General features: G+C 33.8%; 1 protein-coding gene across 1 annotated transcript in view; it reads left to right on the forward strand.

Moving 5' to 3' along the window:
• Positions 1-20,623, forward strand: part of CHIC2 (cysteine rich hydrophobic domain 2) — a 55,380-nt gene extending 34,757 nt beyond the window's left edge. The window contains exons 4-6 of the mRNA XM_043906783.1: positions 15,321-15,377; positions 15,544-15,603; positions 18,859-20,623. Of these exons, the coding sequence (XP_043762718.1) occupies positions 15,321-15,377; positions 15,544-15,603; positions 18,859-18,909 (168 nt within the window). The 3' untranslated portion in view covers positions 18,910-20,623. The remainder of the gene's footprint in view (positions 1-15,320; positions 15,378-15,543; positions 15,604-18,858) is intronic.
• Positions 20,624-21,635: the final 1,012 nt, after the last annotated feature.

The raw sequence follows: 21,635 nt of genomic DNA on the forward strand, positions 1-21,635 counted from the left end.
CATTTTGTACATTCACAGTGCTGTGCAACTATCACCTCTGTCTAGTTCTAAAAACATTTTCACCACTCAAAAGTAAAATCCTTTACCCACTGAGCATTTTCTCCCCATTGTCCTTTCCCTCCAGCTAACAGTGTGTGTTCTGTCTCTGTGGATTTATTTATTCTGGTTATTTCATGTAAGTGAAATCATACAGCATATGACCTTTTGTATCTGGCTTCTTTCACTTGGCGTAATGTTTTTAAGGTTCCTCCATGTTGTAATAGGTCTCAATTCTTCATTCTTTTTTATGATTGAGTAATATTCCTTTATATACACCATGTACACCATGTGTCCGACTCTTTGCAACCCCATGGACTGTAGCCTGCCAGGCTCATGGGGATTCTCCAGGCAAGAATACTGGAATGGGTTCCATGCCCTCCTTTAGGGTATTTTCCCAACCCAGGGATTGAACCCAGGTCTCCTGCATTGCAGGCAGATTCTTTACCAGCTGAGTTACCAGGGATATACCATCATAATTTGTTTATCCATTCATCCGTTGATGGACATTCAGGTTTTTTCTGCCCAAAAGGTGACTAGTGCTACTGTTATGGACATGGTTGTATATGTATTTGTTTGATGCTTTTTTTCAGTTCTTTGGGTATATACCTAGGAGGGTGCTTAACTTCTTGAGTATCCGTAGCAGTATTTGATCTAGGGCTAATCACTGGTAAGGCAAGATCTTTCTGGCTATTCTACTCAGTAGCTTGTTAATTGTGATGTTCCCTAGTCCGGCTAATGGGAAAGGCTTTGTGCTGTGTCTTTGTCAGTCTCTGTGCTGGATCTTTGGACATTCTTACCGCGCATCCTCTCTAGTGACTCTTTGCTCTCCCTTTGCTAGCTCCCCTACCAGCACGCACTGCTCAGCAGTCACCTTAATACTCGGTAAGGACTGTCTGCACGCAGATCTTTGGAGTTCTCTGAAACACTTTCCTCTTTGGTACTCTGTTCTGTGGCTTCAGGTTGCCTTGGTTTCTCAAATTCTCAACTCTGTCTCCTTAACTCAGAGTTGCCAGGCTTTGTTTAGGCTGTCCTTCCATTTACTGTGGCCTGGAAGCTGACATCAATAGTCTTGCTTTTTGGGTTTTTGTTTGTTTGTTTGTTTTGGTAGTCTCAGGCCAGAGGGTAAATCTGGTGGCTATTGCTGCATCTTTGCTGAAAATGAAAGTCTGAATGTCCTAAAAGCATTTTTGACAAATAAGTACTGTGCTTGGGATTGAAAGATTTATATTAATGCTATATTGAAAGAGCATGTAATCTGTTTGGAGAACTGGCTAGGTGAGCACAGAAATAGTTCAAGTTTATAAGTACTTGTTATGTTTTTCATGAAGTAGCTCTAATAACAAAAGACAATAAATATATGTCCTAGAAATATGAAGTAGCCACCTGCAATAACAGTATTTTTGAAGTCTTGTGTTATATCTCAGACACTCATTTGAATTTTACATTCTATTATATTTATTTGTTTTAATAGAAAATGTTTAAAATGACTTACTGAATAACGTTGATACTCTTAGAGTATAAACATATCTGTCTTATGAAATTGCTGATTTTAGCTGCCATTAGTTTATAAGCTGTTGGAGAAGGAAATGGCGACCCACTCCAGTATTCTTGCCTGGAGAATCCCAGGGATGGAGGAGCCTGGGGGACTACAGTCCATGGGTCCTCAAAGAGTCAGACAACTGAGGGACTGAGCACTTTAAGCTGTTCGCATGCCATTCTCTGAAAGTTACTTTTTCATTAATTCAGTTAATTATTTCTAAAGCCACACTGTGGGCTTGGTATTGCTTGGTATTGCAATGAGGTAATTACAAATAGTGATACATGCTTGAAAGACAATAAAACAGGACACCTCAGCCTTTTGGTAGTTCTTAGTGTGAGTCTGAGGAGCTTACAAGCAGGTACAATGCTTCAGCTTCATTAAATAGATTTTATGACATTTACTTTGCAAAAGCTTATTTTTGTTAATACTTTTGTTTATACTTTGCTTCTTGATTGTGCCTTAATTGTAGTATTATAGTTTTGAAAATTGATGTCTAAGTAAGTGAACTGTTTATGACTTTTTTGCTTTTAGCCTGGCTCATTTATTGAGGAAAAAGTTTCATTATTTTACTGTACATTGTTACAGTGTTTTTTGTTTTCCATCTTAAAGTAACTATTAGTTTCAGTCTTTTGAGATTTTGCATATATATATATACATATATATATATGATGTACATATATAATATCCCAACTTTAGTGATTTTATGGACTTTGTTTATATGTATGCTCAGCCATTGTCCTTTCTGATTGAAGAACTCTAAGTTTTAGAATGTTTACATACAGACTTCTTAATCTTGTGAGTTATTGTACTTTTTTTTTTTTAAGTGCTTTAACCTTCTCTTACCTATAAGGAATAAAATTGCGTGGCTTTCTAAAAATGTTCTCAATATGAATTTGTTGTACATAGTATGTATTTCCATTCCCTTTATACTCTTCTGTATTTAGACCTGTATCAGGGAATCATTTCTTTAGGAATAGGGAAGTAGGCTGCAACATGTAGTAGCTGGGACCTGCACTTTGATGCTAGAAAGAACTGGTTTGGAAAGTGGCACTTACTCTGAACATTGATCAGTTCACACTCTCTAAACCTCAGTTTTTACCTCTCTGAGATGAGGTTAATCTCTTCCTTGCAGCATTGTTTTAAAAATAAGAGCAAGTACCTTAGTATGGTTTTTTGGCTATAGTATTTGCTTAGTGAATGGCTGTTGCTACTAAAATCACGTTGTTACTGTTCTTCCAGGGTCTGTCTTTGTAACCACTGCATCTCCAGTGCCTCTCACAGTGCTCTCATCTGTTTTGTGTTCGATAAATGTTTGCTGAATGAATGTACCTTTTGGCTTTTGAAATTCTTGAGTAGTAAGATGATAACATTTCAGAAGACATAGTCCTCCCTGTTCAAAACAAGATTCCTAAGAAAATGAAAGTGTTTTGTCTTCTAGAGTAAATAACAGACATTTTTTTCCTGCAGGGGCAGTGTGATAAAGTACAAAAGATAGTAAATCACTGTTTGAAGCTGAATGACTTTGAGTCACTTAAAACCTCTCTGAGCCTGAAGTTTAACCACCATACTCCCTACTTTATTTTTCTCTTAATCTCAGGAGAGGAAAGGCTGACTGATCTCTCTAGGTACTCTCCAGTCCTGAAAATCTATGATTCTTTGAAAACTGAGCTGTGTAAGTCAACAAAAACATCCTTATTTTCAAGCTCTAAGTAAAGAAGTTCTCAATATTGATTTTTATTTCCGATCTAAAGATTGACATTTTAGTAAAATATTTTCTTTATTTTTAAATTTTTTAAAACTTACTTTTTTTTAATTGACGGATAATTGCTTTACAGAATTTTGTTGTTTTCTGTCTTTAGTTTTTTGGTCCTAGTTTTTCTTTTTTGGCTTCTCTGAGGTTTGTTTGTTTTGTTTGTTTTTTGATAATTGCTATTTAGTTTTGAAATGTAGATGAGATACAAGTCTTTTTTAAAATCAAACTTTATTTCTTTTATTTTAAGTTGTAATGTGCTTAGATTTACTTCTAAATGTCTTTTCTCTCGACCTCAAATTTAGTTATTCAATAATAGTGAGTTACTTTGGTTGGGGTATAGTAGGAGTACAAAATCCAAATGGAAGAGGTCAGGACTTGAGGGTTTTAAGTGAGAATGTAGCCTTGTAATATTTAAAGAAATTCAAGAGAAAGTGAGCCTGGGAGAATCATAACCAGAAAGCTGCAAATATTTGTGTGTATGAGGAACTTGGAGTTTACTTACTCAGTTATAGCAGCAATATTAAAAGTTACCTAAAACTTTTAGAACTCTAATTTATTCTGTGTTTGGGATTTGAGCAATTGTATTCACTTACTCTGAATCATAAGATGAGAATTGCAGTGAAGATATAGATGAAAAATTAGAAAGATGCTTCTAACATGTTGCAGATAATGAAAGCAAAACAAAGTTAAAAGCATCATAATGAAATTTTAGAGAAGGAGGGGATCTTGAAAAGTTTCTGGTAAACAGATGATGAACTAAATGTATTCTTACGACATTATTATAGACTGAAGGTTTAGGAAAATCAGTGCTAACTTTTTTTTAAAAAGAAGCTATCCAATTGCTTTATTTCTATAAATACAACATATTTATTAGGGTATTCATATGTTCAAAATAAGTATGCACCTGTGACACAATCATTATAAACAATGCCATAAGCCTAACCATGGCCTCCAGTAATTCACTCCTCTCCTCCCTCTTTTTTTGTATGTATAGGTATGATGAGAACATTTCACATAAGATCTCCCCCATATGCATTCTTTTCCTCCCAGCTTTATTGCCCCAGTGGCTCAGCTGTGAAGAATCCGCCTGCAACACACTAGGCGTAGGAGATGCGGGTTCCATCCCTGGGTTGGGAAGATCCCCTGAAGGAGGGCATGGCGACCCACTCACTCCAGTATTCTTGCCTGGAGAATCCCGTAGACAGAGGAGCCTGGTGGGCCACAGTTCATAAGTTTGCAAGGAGTTGGACGCAATTGAAACGGCTTAGCAGGCATGCACATGCACACACAATTGACACATAACACTATGTAAGTTTAAGGTGTACAACATTGATACAATTTATATTGTATCAATTGATAAACATTGATATAACATTGATACAATGTACAATTGATACAATTTTGATACACATATATATATTGCAAAACCCATATGTTCTCTTTTAATCTTTACAAAAATCTATGTGGTAAATATCGTGGTAACATCTAATAACTAATTGTTGAATGTTCACTGTACACCAGGGATTGAGTTAATCAGCTTACCTGTACTGTGTCATTCAGTCTTCCCCAAATCCCAAGAGTAGACATTCATGTTATTCTTGTTTTAAGGATGGAAAAACTGAAGCTCAGATCAAACTGAGATCCCACTGTCTACAAAGCTAGGCCATAGTTAGAACCCAAGGCTTAAAGCTCCAGATCTCATATTTTTTTTTCCACTCTTTGATAAGGATACAAAATCAGTTATTTTTTTATGCTTTATTATAGTTTTTTTATATCAGGAAGCCAGGGCTATTTTAGAGGCTTTGAAGGAACTTAAAAGATCATTATTTCACATGATAGGAAATTCAGGTCCATAGATTGTCGATAATAATTTACCTGTTTATCCAGTTGATTTATAAATGGTAGTAATGTTCAAGCATTTAATATCAGCTTTTGCAATACTTTCAGTTTTTTGGCAGATTTAACTTTCCCATTATTTTTTTCCCTAATAGTTAAGCAAATGTGTATTTCTTGAAAATACAAACTCACAGTAAAGGAAGGAGGCCATAAAAGAAATAAAGATGCAAGAAAACAGTGTATTTTAATCAGATTTTATACTAAGTTTCAGTTGGACAAATGAGAGTTGATATATTGCTTTTGCTTCTGTTTTACTTTTATAAAAACAAAAAATCAGTATCCCTGTATTTGAAAAATTATCAGGTTCTCGCTTCCTAATAAATAAGTACATATTATTTCTGATAAAGTTTTTATTGTTTCTAATATTATACCCTTCCTTAAAACTTGTATATTCACTCTTAGATTGAGAATGTCATGTAGTGAGTTAATGCATTGTAGAAGGGACAGGAACTCTCACTGAAGGTAGAGTTGGGTTTTCTGGATCTAATGCCAGATACTCAGTTTGCAGTTTTTTTGCCTTAATTCCTCCCGTATTATCATGATAAAGAAATAGGTTTAACCTCTTTCAAATCTTACTTCAGTGGGAAAGATTTCATGTAATGAAATGTGGGAAAGGGATCTCGTGTAAAAATTTTATGACCAGAAGAATATATTTATTGCTGTTTCATTTAAAAAAATACCTTAGGGTTGAAACTTGGAAAACATTCTTACATAAACTAAATTACTACCATTAGTGTGAATGACACTGATTATTTGTTTTTAGTTGAAGGGAGACCCTGATGCTGGGAAAGATTGAAGGCAAAAGGAGAAGGGGGCAACAGAGATGAGATGGTTAGATAGCATTACCAACTCAGGGAACATGAATTGAAGCAAACTCTGGGAGATAGTAGAGGACAGAGGAGCCTGGCGTGCTGCAGTCCATGGGGTCACAAAGAGTTGGACACAACTTACCAACTGAACAACAACAACTAATAAAACTTGTTAAGGCTTCCCTGGTGACTCAGTGGTAAAGGATCTGCCTGCCAATGCAGGAGACGTGCGTTCAGTCCCTAGGTTGGGATGATCCCCTGGAGAAGGAGATGGCAACTTACCCCAGTATTCTTGCCTGGGAAATCCCACGGACAGAAGAGCCAGATGGGCTACAGTTCATGGGGTTGCAAAAGAGCCAGACACAATTCAGCGACTAAACAGTAACAACGTGTTACTAATTTCTCATTATAAAGGAGGATAATGCAAAAAAGCAAACTTTGATTCTTAAATGTGCGGAGATAGCACTGGGACTTTAAAGATGTGCTAGACTTCTTTAAAATGTGTTTTGCTGAGAGCTGACCGACATCCAGTTCTTTCTGAATATTTAGGACATGGTATTGATGTGGTGATTTGTAGAAAGCTTTACTCATCTTCCTCAGTGTCCGGTCTGTTCTTACCCTACGCAATGAGTTCTTAATTTCAGACACTATTTTTCAGTTCTACAAGGTACATTTGGTGTTTTTATGGTGTAGTCCTCTTTTGAAATTCTTCATTTTCCCCCCATTTTGTCCATTTTCTACTATAATTGAACATACTAATCATAGTTAATTTAAATTCCTGTCAACTAACACCAGTACTTGCATTATCTCTGGATTTGTTTCTGTGGGTTTTTTCTTTGGATTATTGGACATATTTTCCTGGTTCTCAAAGTTTTTAATTTTATGTTAGATATTATAAATAGAGTGAAGTAGAACTTCCAGACGAAATCTTCAAAACCAAGGGTCCCATCGGTCCTCTTTTAGGCAGATCAGTTCAGTTCAGTCACTCAGTAGTGCTGACTCTTTGTGACCCCATGGACACCAGGCTTCCCTGTCCATCACCAACTCCCGGAACTTGTTACAAACTCCTGTGCATTGAGTCGGTGATGCCATCCAACCATCTCATCCTCTGTCGTCCCCTTCTCCTCCTGCCTTCAGTCTTTCCCAGCATCAGGGTCTTTTCTGATGAGTCATTCCCTCGCATTGGGTGGCCAAGGTATTGTAGTTTCAGTTTCAGCATCAGTCCTTCCAATGAATATTCAAGACTGATTTGATCTCCTTGTGTTCCAAGGGTCTCACAAAAGTCTTCTCCAACACCACAGTTCAAAAGCATCAATTCAGGCAGATAGGGTGAGGAGAAATGATCACTTTGATCTAATCAGAGATCGAGCTAGGTTGGACTGGTAAGTGATTCATCGTCAATACCTAGTTTTCTGTTTCTTGGTTATGGCCCTTCTAGACTTTTGATTGAGGCCTAGCAGGTCTTTGCCTCATTTCCTCAGAAAGTTGTATGTATCCTTTGGATATTTTGAGTTTAGATTTTATGCATGTTCAAGTGTTTTCAGGAGTATACCAATTTTGAGTTTGTTGCCGATCCTCCTCCCTCTAGCAGAATTTGTCTCCTAAGTACTGAGAGACTATGAGTAATCTTTTTCTGCCTGTTTGTCTTGGTCCCCCACCCTTCTATGCTACCCCAGAAGTCAGTAATGTCTTTTGGGAATGTCTCTTGCATTTTAGGGTACATCTAATTTCCAGTCCACTGAGCCAGGCTGTGCAATCTGTCAAAGCTCTCTTGATTTCCTCTTTCCTTAGTAAGAGTCCCACTGGTTGTGCCAAACCTAATCTTCGGCTGATTTCTCTAAACAACAAAGAAAGAAAATGGTTGGTACCTAATCATCAAATGATTTAGAAAGGGTGCTTTCCTTCTCTGGATTTTATTTCATCTAGGCCTTGTTGCTTCCCAGAATGTTCTGATGTTTTAAAAATAATGTGTGTGTGTTTTTTTTTTTTTTTTTGGTTTGTTTTTGTTATTTCTTCAATTTATCCATTTCAATTTTTGGTGGAAGTGTTGGCTTGATGTTCACATCCTACCCAGAAATGGAAGTCTCTAGTTACCTTGACTTTACATAAAGAATTGTGCTGTTCTTTGCATATTGGGAGGGAAAGAACAGTGTGATTATTATTATCTTGCTTTTTAACATTTTGTTTGAAATTTCTTCATATTTGGAATTAAAGAAATCATATTTTAAGGACACGGTATTCATTTTATGTTAGTGCCTTGAATGGAAGGATTTAAAATTGATTTCACTTAATTTAGATGCAAGTGAAAGTAGTTAATGTTTGCTGATCCCAGGTAGAAAGCATGTTTGGTTTGGAAATCTCAGTTTGAGTCTTATCATACATACCCTTATTGGTATGTGACCTTGGGCAAACCATTAACTTTTGTAAAATCTGTGTACTTAATCTGTAAAATAATGATATACCTCAATTCATGTTTAGTTGCACAAAGCAAGTTATAAACAAAAAATACATTTTGGATAAATCTCATTGAGACTTAAGAATAGAGTAGAATGAGTATTTCCTAGACCTCAGCTGGAGAAAATTTTAGTTTTAGATTAAGTTGGCTGTTCAAGGCCAATAGCTGAGTTAGTGGTTTAAAATACCTTGCATGTCATAGAGGTGTTATCCAACAAATTACAAATTCTTTACAAATTTGTAGCTTCATTGAATAATGGAGAGAGCATGTTACTGAAATCCTGGATGTTTCAAATCCCAGTTCCATCATTTCCTAGTGTGGCTTTAAGTTTCTTAACCCCACTAAGACACAGTTTTCATATGTAAAATAAAAGTTATACAAGCTGCCTTCTAGGTTTATTGTGAAGATTGATTGAGATAACAGGAAAAACAGTTAACATGGGGTCAGATCCAAAGTGAGGATCACCAGATATGATTCCTTACTCCTTTGTTTCTCCAATTGTCATTATAATCAATTAGCAGTATTTTTCCCCCTGCCTGCTGTGAAGTAATTCTTCCTTGTGAAGTCATACAGTTTTTTAGAATCTCTGATAGTAATATGTTTGACTATTATATAGTCATATTATATATATATATATTATGTATACAAGCTATATATATATTAGCTTAGTGAAATTCATTTGTCTTATGAACAATTTTTCTAATTTTCTTCTGTCGTTTGAAACTCAGTTTTAGCTTTCTGAGATGTTATCAGTATTTTCTGAAAAGTTATCGGAGACTTGTGGATAGCCCTTTAAATTTGTGTGCAAAATTTTTATATATAGGTGCATAAATGCCTTTTTCGTCAAATCCCATAGTAGTCAGGGTAACCTTAAGAAGTCAAGAACCACTAGCCTAGTCATAAACTCTTGATTAAATTGTGCTTAAAATTAATATTTGTAGGTCACTGCTCAGTACTAAGTTAAAGGGAATTTTTTATATACAAAATATTTGCAGTTGTTTAGCTTATCTTCATCTGAAAATAGTATTTTTAACAAACAGTATGAAAACGATTTTTTTTAATATACTTTGGTGGATATTTAGCTTCTCTAGATTACATAAAAGTTAATATTCACAAATTATATTTCTCTTTACATACCATACTTTTTATTTATTATGGTTTTGAAACTTTTTATTTTGTATTGGGGTTTAGCCAGCTAACAGTGTTACGATAGTTTCAGGTGGACAGCAAAGGGACTCCACCATATATATATATATATAAACCATGTATCCGTTCTCCCCAAAACTCCCTCCCCTCCCATGTGTTTAACATAACGTTAAACAGAATTCCATGTGCTTTACAGTGGATCCTTGTGGGTTATCCATTTTAAATATGGCAATGTGTATATGTCAATCCTAAACTCCCTGTTACTTCCTCTATCCTTACTCCCCCTCCCCGCAGCCGTAAGTTCTTTCTCTAAGTCTGAATATTCACATAAATTTTTTTGAACTATTTTTCAAGTCTTTATTGAATTTTTTTACAATATTGTTATGTTTTGGTTTTCTGGCTGAGAGGCATGTGGGATACTAGCTCCCTGACCAGGGATTGAACCCACAACACCTGGATTGGAAGGTGAAGTCTTAGCACTGGACCACCAGGGAGTTCCTCCTCACATAAAATTTTTAAAAGGGGCATTTAAGTACAGGAAGGGACGTTTTCGAGGAATTTAATCATATTCTAGCTTGTCTTTTGGTGAATCTAGATTTTTCATGTATTACAGTACTGAGATATGCCATTTAATTTTCTGTATATTATTGCAATATAAAATTTATATTAATCCAGGACAGAGATAAATCAAGTAACTTTCTCTTAAGATAATTCATTTAAAATTTTGCATGCTTGCTTTCTAATGACTTATAACTAATAACATTTTTGTTTCACTTATTTTAATGATTTGAATTTGCACAGATGTCAAAAGATAAGTATAGTTCTTATTTGAAAAATACTTAAAAATTTAAAAAATTATGAATACATTCAAAGCATTATTCTAGTTAAAGCTTAATTAATGCATTATAAACTTAGGAGTTTAAAATTTGTTTTAAATAAGAAATTGAACATTTAAAATTGCACTCTGAGCTCTGTGATATGAATAAATCCTATTCAAAAAGCTTTAATTTTAAGTTTAAATAGTTGAACTTTTATAAATAGTTATTAGTGAGCTACTCATACATTTTGTTAAATATTTTAGCATCTTATATTCTAAAGACTGATAAAAATGCTCTTTCTTTGGGGAAAATTCAGAGGAATTTTGTTACAGCTTCCACATTTAACATTTTTCCTTTGGTTTTAAGTACTTAAAAATCCATGAGGTTTCTATTGATCTTAGCAAGTTCTAGAAAACCAGTTCTTTGAAAAAAACATTTTTTCAAAGGATTGTGAGTCAGTGAATAATTGGTAATGAATATACTGTTATGGAAGAGTGGTAACAGTGGTAACAAAGTGGGGGAGTAATACAGGGAAAACTTTCTAAATGATTTGCTGTCCTGAAAGACTTATTTATCTCTAATAGTGCATAGTTCATTTATGAGGAATAATAACATATTCATTAGTAAGTATAATATTTAGAAAAATTACAAAAATGTTTCTTCTCATATAAACCAAATTTGAATTTTCAGAGAATCCTAATTTTCAATTGCAGTAGCTTACTATATCTGGGTGTTTCATATGTATTTTTCTATTGTAAGCTTACTTTGATTGCTTCTTTGGAAATTGATAGGGATTTATCAACCTAATATTAATTGTTGATCAGTTGTTATTTAATTAGCCTTTTTGTGAATTATCCAGGCTGTTTACCTCTTTTGCATTTTTCGTGGTTGATTTACTTCCACAATTCTACCAAAAATTTAAAAGGAACCAAATAGAAGCCAAAATTTCTATCCTTCTATTATTATTACTTGTTATTCAAGTTAAGTCTGTTTAATAAGTCCATTTATAACGGAAATGATGTTTTTTAGTTTGTTATTTTTTACTTTAAAGTTGCAGAATGGTTATATTAGAATTAGTTCACCAGTGAGAAAAATACAGTTAGCAAAGTGTTGAAATGAGGAAATGTGTGAAAAAAAAGTAAAGAGAGCTTTGTGAGGAGGGAGGGGGTTCAGAGCCCAAATGCTTAGAGCGGTCCTTTTTCCAACCAAGTTAGTTGACATGATGTTATTTTCATAAAAACCTTGTTTTGATGACATGGTGTGGATTGGTGGTCTTGGTCCTTTTAACTAAGGGTAAAACTCCACGATGAAATTAGCTTTCTTGTTGATCATCTTTTGCAGGACTGAGGACTCGTTGGTTAGGAACCGCTAACCTGTCCTCTAGCCTGCAGGGTGCGAGCACTGGAAAGGATTAGGCCCACTGTGGGGAAGCCGGCACTGAAGCCCGCTCTGCCCTTTCCCCCGTCCTTTCAGTTAGATGAAGGCTGTCGGTTCCCAGGACTGTCAGTCTGGTGCTTTTCACAGCACCACACTCTTTTAAGAAAACTGATTATTTTTAGATCCACTGGCCTAGAACACTGAAAGATTTTTTTTTTTTTTTAGTATTTTCTGTTGATAGACCCTATACATACTGTTTTTTTCTGAGGCATATTAGTTTCCTTTAATTTATGTAGATTTGGTGATCGATAGAAATACTTTAAAAAATCAAGGACAGGTTTTTATATGGTTAAGTTTGTTTGCTCCGTCATAATTATAGAGTTTGGCAGTGTTTAATCTTACATTTTGTTATAAATAGTTATCTGACAACCCTGTGGACATAAACTCTTCACTTTTATTTCTAGAGTACTCAGTAATAAGGTACTTTCTTCTCACCTTTAAAGGCTTTTAGATAGATTTTTATAAATGCTAGTGTCATTTTTTAAACTCTCTGCCAAATTGGTGTTGTACTTAATTGTGAAAATATATTTTGATTTTGTTAACTGAAAATAATTGCGAAGTATTAAACATTCTCAGTAGTTAAAGCTTCCCCCCCCCCCCATTTAATTTGAGCTTTTGTTGTTACTAGCAAATAATTTGTGGCACAGTTTCTTTTTTTTTTTTAATGACTGCTACAATCTATATACTTGTCATCTTAGTGTGCTAGAAATGGTCCACTCAGATCAAGAGTTCCTTTCTGGTTTTGTATGTTCTCACCTGCTCCTCACTGTAAATCATTGAGATGTCAAGTGCAGTGATTAATTAAGCTGCACGTGCATGTGCTTTTTTTTTCACCTGTCAAGCAGGAAAGAAGTCTCATATCAATAGCAAGATTAGATGCTGCAGATTCAGAGCTATTACTCCAGACTGTCAAGTGTATAAAAATATTTTATATTTAGATGCTTATTTGGAATATGGCATGCCACCATTTGTTTGGTTTAGAATTCTTAAATTTTGTAAGATACATAAAATCCTGTCATTAAACTTCCAGTTAGAAGCAAAGGATAAATTTGGCATTTCTACATAAATATTTTGGAATTTAAGGTTCATACTTTATACTTGTCTTTTATTCACATATGGGTAGTTGATTTGAGTTATTTAAAGTAAATATTTTAAGTTTCTAAATTGATGTGTGTTTGTGTGTATGTATCATATACACCATGAGATCCATTCATAATGTTTGTTCTTGTTATAGTATGGGTTTAAATTTGTGATGAATGATTGTGGAAACTACACTTTTTTTTCTGTGTGTAATGAGTATTTGCAGAATGTAATGTTAAACCTTTACTTTTTATATATTAATATGAAACAACAGACTTGAAAGCTTGTTCTCCTCACTCTAATTCTTTCATACCCCCTGCCCCCTTTTTAAACATCAGCAAAAGTAAAACCTCAAATTGTATAGTAATCTTAATCTATTATTAAAAGGTCCTAGAAAGGAAGATTACAAGGTAGATTCAGGTTTTGAATCGGTTTTGCCATTGGTTTAGCAGCGGGTGGGCAGGCAGATGCCTGCTCAGAGTAGAACCTATTGCCATTTTTCACCATTGATAGAGTAGCCTTTCAGAGTCAATGAGCTCTGTCAATGTGAGCTTGTCAAGGCTACAACTTCATAGACCTGAGAGGCGGTTTGAGAGGTCAGCCCTTTTCAGGTTCGCTGTGATGCAAATGAACTTTAATGCTTAAACAACTATTGGAATTTTTATGTCTGCTCCTTGTTCTTTTTTCTTCACAAAGTCATTGACGAGACATTCAGTGCTTTTTAAATTGGAAGTTGCATTGTGCTAAAGACCTAGTACAGATTTACGGAGGGCTGAAAGCAGTTAGATCATGTTCTTTTCATGGTGCGATTAGAATCAAATCGATTTCCCTACAGCCTTCAGCATTCAGATGGCAATTTTAACAAAGCTTGGGGGCTAGACAAGGGACAAAACGACTGAACTGAATGTTAATTACACTCTGCAGCCTTATTTTCTTTTGATTTGGGGCTGACTGGCAACTAAATTAACAAAAAGTGTGACCATAACTGCTGCCCTATTTTCATTTAAAAGGAGAGCTGCCTCTAAAAGGCTATCTTTACAAAGAAACAAGTGAGGTCTGCTGATCATTGTTAACAAGGGCACTTTTTTTCCTTTAAAATTCTTGCCAAAAAAACTGTTCAAAAAAGTAATGTAATAAATTAGTCATTGGCATATTATTACCCAGGGAGTTAGCTGAGTTTCTGATTTTTATGACATAAGCTTGGAAAATGTAAGGCAGTAAGTGGTAGTTATGAATTATAATTGGCACCTCTGTGACTGTGGTGTGTCTTTAGCATGTTCCACATGCTAAAAGGTAATATGGTAACTAGATTACAGTAGATACTTTAAATAGATATTAACCGTTTTATTATGTAACATTAGAGTATTCAAACTCAGCTTGACCATAACAGTTTTCCACCTCGCTCATCCTTGTTTGATAGGCAGATTTTCATATTTGATGCTTAGTACTTATGTGGTTGTGCCACATTGACGGAGCTGGATGCTGCTTTCCTTTCCTGGCAAGGACGCCGCAGCTGCCGCAAGTTGCGTTTGATCTTGCGGCAGCGCTGTCCTGTTTGCACCTGCAGCTCTGTCAGTCTCATCCTGGCACCTGGCGCCGTGGATTGTCCTCCTCGTCACTCCTCCTCAAGCAGGGAACAGTTCATGCTGCATAGTGGGTGCTGCGAAGATCAAGTGACCTTCAGTGTAAATTTCCTAGTTGTTCCTTTAACAGTAGTGTTGAATAAAGTTTGATTTTCAAATAAAACCAATTTAATTTGAAAACCAACAAAAGTGGTTGGATTAAATGCAGTTTTGCCTCTGAAAATCTTTGTGGAATAATAAATAAGCTTAGCTTTTAAATTTGGACATTATTTTTAAGTATGATATAAAAATTAGTTTGATTTGACACAGATTGATATTTTTTATTAACTTTTAATCATTTCCTTTTTTAATTTAGACTAAAGACCCTTTTCATTTTGTTAATGTATAAATAGCTTTGTTTTAAAATATGTATTAAGGTATTCTTATTACTACTAAATATTACAGAAATATTTTTGAAAGCAATGGGGATTTCAATTTGTATTTTTTGCTGGATAACATTAGCTTTTTAGACTTAAATAAATCAGAGACTAGTAAGTTTGAAACAGTTAAAAAATACAGTGCTGAAAACCAAAACCATATCTTTATCAAAACAGTACTATTTCTGTTCAGGCTACTGTTTAGTGCTAGAATGTTGCTAGTGTTAGAGACCACTCTAAACTCAGCCACTGTCTTATACCTCTTTCCTTTTCACACAAAAAACAGCTGCAAAACCAAGTTTTTCTAAAACCAGTCAAGAGTAAACTTTTTTCTCATTTGTCTTCTAGACACGAAGATCGATTGAGAAGTTATTAGAATGGGAAAACAATAGGTTATACCACAAGGTGAGTACCACAGGGAGCAGCTTCGTACTGTTGGGGTCTGAACTGCACAGTATGGAAACAGATGCTTTTGTTGAACTAAAAATATGAAAGATGGACAAATGGGTTAGTCTGTGTGCTGCAATAAAATAGAGCTCATTTTTCTTCTTTTACTCTCCTACTTGTCTAGCTGTGCTTGCACTGGAGACTGAGCAAAAGGAAATGTGAAACGAATAACATGATGGAATATGTAAGTTAAAGGGCTGTTTTGTGAGTTTCTCTATTAAATGATCATTTATTTTGCTTCTGATCTTATTCTTTCCATGATTATTAATCAGCAAAGGTGTCAGAAGCTTAATCTCCTGAGTGCAAGGATTTTCTACGGTTCACAGATGCATGGTTTCATGTGCAAGACTGATTTATAAAGTTATGAATGACTTGAAAACAAGGCTTCACTGTGTTCTGAAAAATAATAAATTAATTGCCAAGATAAAATAGGCTGAACATGTGTTGATGGAGTGTGAAATTTTAGATGCTGTATAAAGAATAACCACAACTTTGGTTACGCAGCAAGTCAGATATGGCTTTATATAATGCTAATCAGGTTTCCAAGTATGGAAGAAAACCTTTCAGCCAAGCCGCTGGAGCTTAAGAAACCTTTAGCCTTTATAGATTCTAACTGCCCATACCTCAGTGGCCTTTAAAGAATCTTTCAAAGTGTTGTTGGAATATTATTCTGTAAAAATTATCTTAAAAGTAAACAGGAGATAAGATGTTGCTCACCCTGTGTTTATTCTTTAAAAGATATCTAATGGGTATGTGTATACAGTGAATTTTAGAGCTTAGAATGGGATTTAATTTACCAACTACTTGATTTACTTGAAAATTTTTTCTCAGTTTGAGAAGTTCAGAATACTATAGAAAAAGTATGAATCTTTATTCTCCTTTGAGCCTGGGTGTTTTATGTTAAATATGAAAAGATTAATATATGAAAAGAAGAAGATCTGAGCACAGAGTTAAGTATCTAGCACATCATTTCTGACAGATTTTGTCTATTCTTTGACATAGTATAGCCATCATAGGTAGCATGTGTGTGTGTGTGTGTGTGTGTATAAAAGATTAATGAAAACAGTGCCTGGATACTGGAAATAGTTGGAAATTATCATAAAATCATTTTTCTCTATAGCATTTTCTCTTTCTTTTCGTTATCACACAATCAAATACCATTTCTAGCCTTGAACATAAAAGATGTCTTTAAAATGTCTTTTTTCATAGAATAGCTCTATTCAGTGAACTAAATAATGTCTTTATCATTATCTATTATATCAAACATGTTAATTTATGATGGTAAAAAGGCACTTGATACTTTTGTATAATAATAAAAGCACATTCAAATAACTTGGTTTTGAGATTGACCTATGAAAATACTAGGCTTGTATTTTCATCATAGATGAAAACTCACTGGTGAGAGAGTTTATGTATTTTGTGAGAAGGGATGGATATGTAAGTGATTTAAAGGATTTTGTGAAAAAACATTTGCTATATTTACAAACCCAAACACTCAGCTTATTAATAAAGTAGAGGCTTTTACTTATTTATTTAGCACACTTCTAAATTTACTTTGGAAAGCAAAACATAAAAGTATCCCCAATACTATTATTTCCAGGTAGAACTATAAGATCATTCATTCATAAAATATGCTCATTCTATTTAATGTTTATTTTTATGATGTTCTAGTATTATTTAAAATAATTTAACCTTCCAAAACATTCTGAGCTTATGTGCTCTGTAAAATATGTGCTCTTACTGCTCTGTTAAACTGTCGTTAATTTTTAGATAAACACTTTTGTACTAAAGCCATTATATTTTCTTACCATCATAAAAGGTATCTAGAAGAATAGTTTTTAAAAAACTTAAAAATTACTTTAAAATGTATTTCTCTTCAGTTTTCTTGGCGTGTGTGTGTGTTTGTATGTGTATTTATGACAGTTGAGTGGAGTAAAAACAATTTTAAAAACTCCCTAAAAATAGTTTTGCAAAGTTAAGATAGAAATAATCTGTATATCTGTTTGACTTCACATTTTCTTCAATTTACAGAAATTTCATTTGTTAGTTAAAGGGAAATATTTCTCCTTGATTATGTTTTCAATATTGGTGTAAATCTATGAAATATACCAAATTTTCTTTTATTCAGATATGGCAGAAGAAATGAGAGAAATGGTTAACTTCTTTGTATGGCTTCTGAAGGGAAAAAGTTTGTAGGATATATTCTTTTAAAACTAGTAATAATTTAGATAGTTAAAGATATCTTTTACTATTCATTGTGCAATATATACTGGAAAATATAATTTAGTCATCAAATTTTAGAACTACAAAGAATCTTGCCATCTCTCCAGTCCTTTCATTTTATAGGTGAAGAAACTGAGAAACAGAGGACTCTAGCTCAAATACAGAAGCTGGGTAGGAAGCTAGTGAACATTGTATAGGCAAATAACAGGTCAGGAGAGCAGCACAGGGGCACCGAATAATGAGTCAGCTAGGGGAGGAGTATACTGGAGCCACGTATAGAAATACCTTCTTTATTGAGACAGGCCAAAAATCAGGAGAACTAAAGAGTGAAAATGAAGATTTGTGGCTCAGATGGTTAAATGTAGAAAAGTATCCAAACCTAGAGGTCATATCAAGACAGTTTCTAAAAAGACAGGAGTTCCTCAAAGTGGAGACTGTTCAAATTGAATAATTTTTTGTTTAGCATCCATTCCATACAGAGTTCAAACAGGGAAAATTGATTATAATTTAAGACAGTCCCAAGTTTGGAATAAAAATTAGCTCTGGTCAACTTGTGTCTTTCTGTGTTACTGTGTTATGTTTTTTGATTGATTTTCATTTAGTTTCCTAGTAAAAAGTCCTTTGGAACAGATATTAACCTTTAATTTTGCTAGCCTAACCTTTAATTCTGCTAACCTAAAAAGAAAAGAATGTTCTTAAAAAATTAAGAGAGAGAGGACCAACACTTTGTCTAGAGATAACATGTCCTGGTACAGTAAAATGAGAACAGCTCTAGAACCTAAAGACCCGTGGAACTGGGCTGTAAATAAAAGGGAGAAAGCCTGTGGAGCTGAATATTAGGATCAGCTGCAGCCACCATAGGGGAGTAGAAAGGTCAAGGCTTTGGAGTTAAGACAGTCTTTTGTTCATATACTAACTCCATAATCTATGGTGTTATACTTCTCAAATCATCAGGTTTCTCATCTGTAAAGTGAGTATGATAATACTTGCCTCATAGAGAATTGTCGGGATTAAATAGATGCATGTAGTATGAAATACTTGGTATGTAGTTAGCTTTCAGTAAATGCTAGCTCTCTCTTCTCATTCATTCATGCATGCGTTCTCCTCTTTGTCAGAGGCACTATAAAAATTGTTTTAAGTGATGAAATATAACTGAAGTATTTTTAAGATAAAATTTTAAAGAAATCCTTTTAAAACTTGTTTTCTCCTTCTACAGGTCATCCTCATAGAATTTTTACCAAAGACACCGATTTTTCGACCAGATTAGCATTTACTTTATTTATAGAGACTTTCCAAGTATGTTGTCTTTCCAATGGTGCCTTGCTTGGTGCTCTCCTGGTGGTGACATAACATTGGTTCTACAGAATCGTGTGGTGTTTTTTTCTTTTTTTTTTTTTTTTAAATAACCGCATGTTCTAAGTGTGCATTTTTGTCAAACTTTGCAACAGTTATTTCATACAGATGTTTAATACTTAAGTTATTGTGCTCTTTTCTGTTATGTATTCTGAATTTCAAGGATTACTTTTTTGTATTATCAAAAAAAAAATACATTTGAACTTAGCATAAAAAGTGGCCAGCTTTTTTATTTTACCACCAAGGTATACACAGTCCTTTATTTATTAATTCCTTAATATAGAAAAAGACCTTTGTAAGGCTCTACTTATCTATCATTCTAGCAAGCACACTCTGTATTATTTCTCTTGCTTTTTAAATTTATTGTCATTATTTTAAAATAGTGTTTTCTTTCATAGCTTTTTGAACCATAACATATTCCTTCTCATACAATTCCTAATGCTATGTTTACAGCAGAAATATCTGTAACATTAAAAAGACCTGTCAAAAAGTTTTGAAAGTATTTCTGTCTTCAAAAGTCGTAAGGCAGGATTAAATTATTTTCATTAGAATAGACAAATCAGTGAATGATATGCATGCATCTAATGTTTACTAGAGCTCAGGATCACAAAACATAGTAGCATTACAATCTGTATATTTTTGATCAAGGTGTATTAATAATGGCCTTATTTGGGTTATTTTTTATTGTTTTATCAAATCTTATGTACAAAAGTATAGGAATACTAGAAATATTCTTTTAAAAAATTTCTAAGGAAAATATCTCCCAATCTAACAGCAATTGTAGAATGCATATGTGCTTCTGAAAAGTTTTTGAAAGAAAACAAACATTATAGAATTAAACTCGTGTTTAATATCCCATTGATATTTAAAACAGATTATTACTAAGAAATGGAGGGCATATCTAGTACTGTTTTAATCCACTAGTTTGCTTTCAGTCCAGTTATGTATGCTTTTTTGATTAAGAGTATGATACACAAGTTTGAGTCAGATCAGTTTGTTTCTTTAAAATATGTACAGGCATACTTTTTTGTTTTCCTCCTCCTTTTGGTTGTACATATCTCCATGCATTTAAAAACTTTCTAAATTTCTGAATGGCCTATGTGTAAATTTTTGTTTTTATAAACCTTGAAATTATACAAATTTTGTGTGTGTATACAACATGTTCCATACAACTGTGGTATCGAGCAATAATGTGAATAACTTTTGAAATTATATAAACTATGCTTAATTTGTATTAAGAATTGGTACCACTATATAATACTTTTTTCCTTGTATTAGATCTTTTAAATACCAGTTTCATTAATTTATATACCTGTATTTTTTAAAACTATTTCTTTGTACTTCTCCAAAGTACTGTAATTCTATGTGAATTTGAATAGTTTAATGACATATCCTATATCAGATATTAGGAACTATCTTAAAAATTAGGATTTTTGGAGAAGGGTGTGTCCTGAGATTTATTTGTTTCCTTTGCTTCCCAAAACACCAACTTGAATTTATAAAACACTTTTCCTATGAAGAGCTCAAAAGTACAGAGAATTCATACACTTCTCATTTTATTTACTTTGTGTCTTGGATATGTCCTATCCTTAAAGTAGTGCAAATTAAAAGATAATGCTATTCAGAAACTCTAGTTTTCCTCTGTGGTTTTCCTGTGACAAATTATCTTCTGGAGAACACTAATTTTGCCTCAGGAGGATTCCAAAAGAACAGAAAAATATGACTGTGTAGACTGTGCAGCACAGTTTTCCAGATCTGAAATTGTGTAAATTTGTGGAGCATCATGTTAATCAGCTTTATAGGAAGAACTGTATCCATTTAGGCATAACTCTTTTCTCCTATTATTCTTCTATAAATTGTATTTTTAACATTATTATATTCCCATAAGAATATTAATATTTTTAGCAGGATAGTTTTCATACTTGATAATGTTAAGTATAAGATTTTAAAATATTTTCCTGATTTTATTGAGAAATATGTTGCCTAAAGATTCCCTAGAAATGGGCACTCATATTTCTAATGAATGTATGGAAAAGAGCTGTGAATGCTTAATATGTGACATTACCATAAGCCAGTTATGCTTTGAGCAGTTAGGTTTCCATGTTTGGGTTTTCATTAGTAGCCCCCAGTGTAAGCCCTTTGGTTTACCGTTTCTTGAATCATAAAGTGTCCAGGTTACTGAAAATTAGGAATGTCGGAGATGCCTGCGTTATATGAACATTAGTCCAAAGGAAATGTTTTAAATGATGATCTTTAGTTTCTGTTTTCTAACTTAAAGTTTGTGAGACATGGACCATAGCACATGATTATAAAAATGGCCAAGAAAAGGTATTATCGGCAGAAAATCTAATGTATAGATTTTACACAGGTTAAGTGAATATCTTACGATCTTCATTCGTATATTACTGGCATTTTACAATTAGTCCAACATCCCTTTGTAGAAACATTCCTTTATCAAACAGTGTACTTTGCAAACCCTATTATATTTTAGTACATGACTTTTGTATACCTGAATTAAAATATATGGTTATCCAAAATCTAATGACTGTAGTAAAACTGAAGTAACATTTAGCTTTTAAGGTAAATATGCCCCTCTCTCACAACCTTACTTATATAAAATAGTCCTCAGATGCTCTATTA

Source organism: Cervus elaphus, chromosome 6 (assembly GCF_910594005.1).
Source record: "Cervus elaphus chromosome 6, mCerEla1.1, whole genome shotgun sequence".
Taxonomy (NCBI): domain Eukaryota; kingdom Metazoa; phylum Chordata; class Mammalia; order Artiodactyla; family Cervidae; genus Cervus; species Cervus elaphus.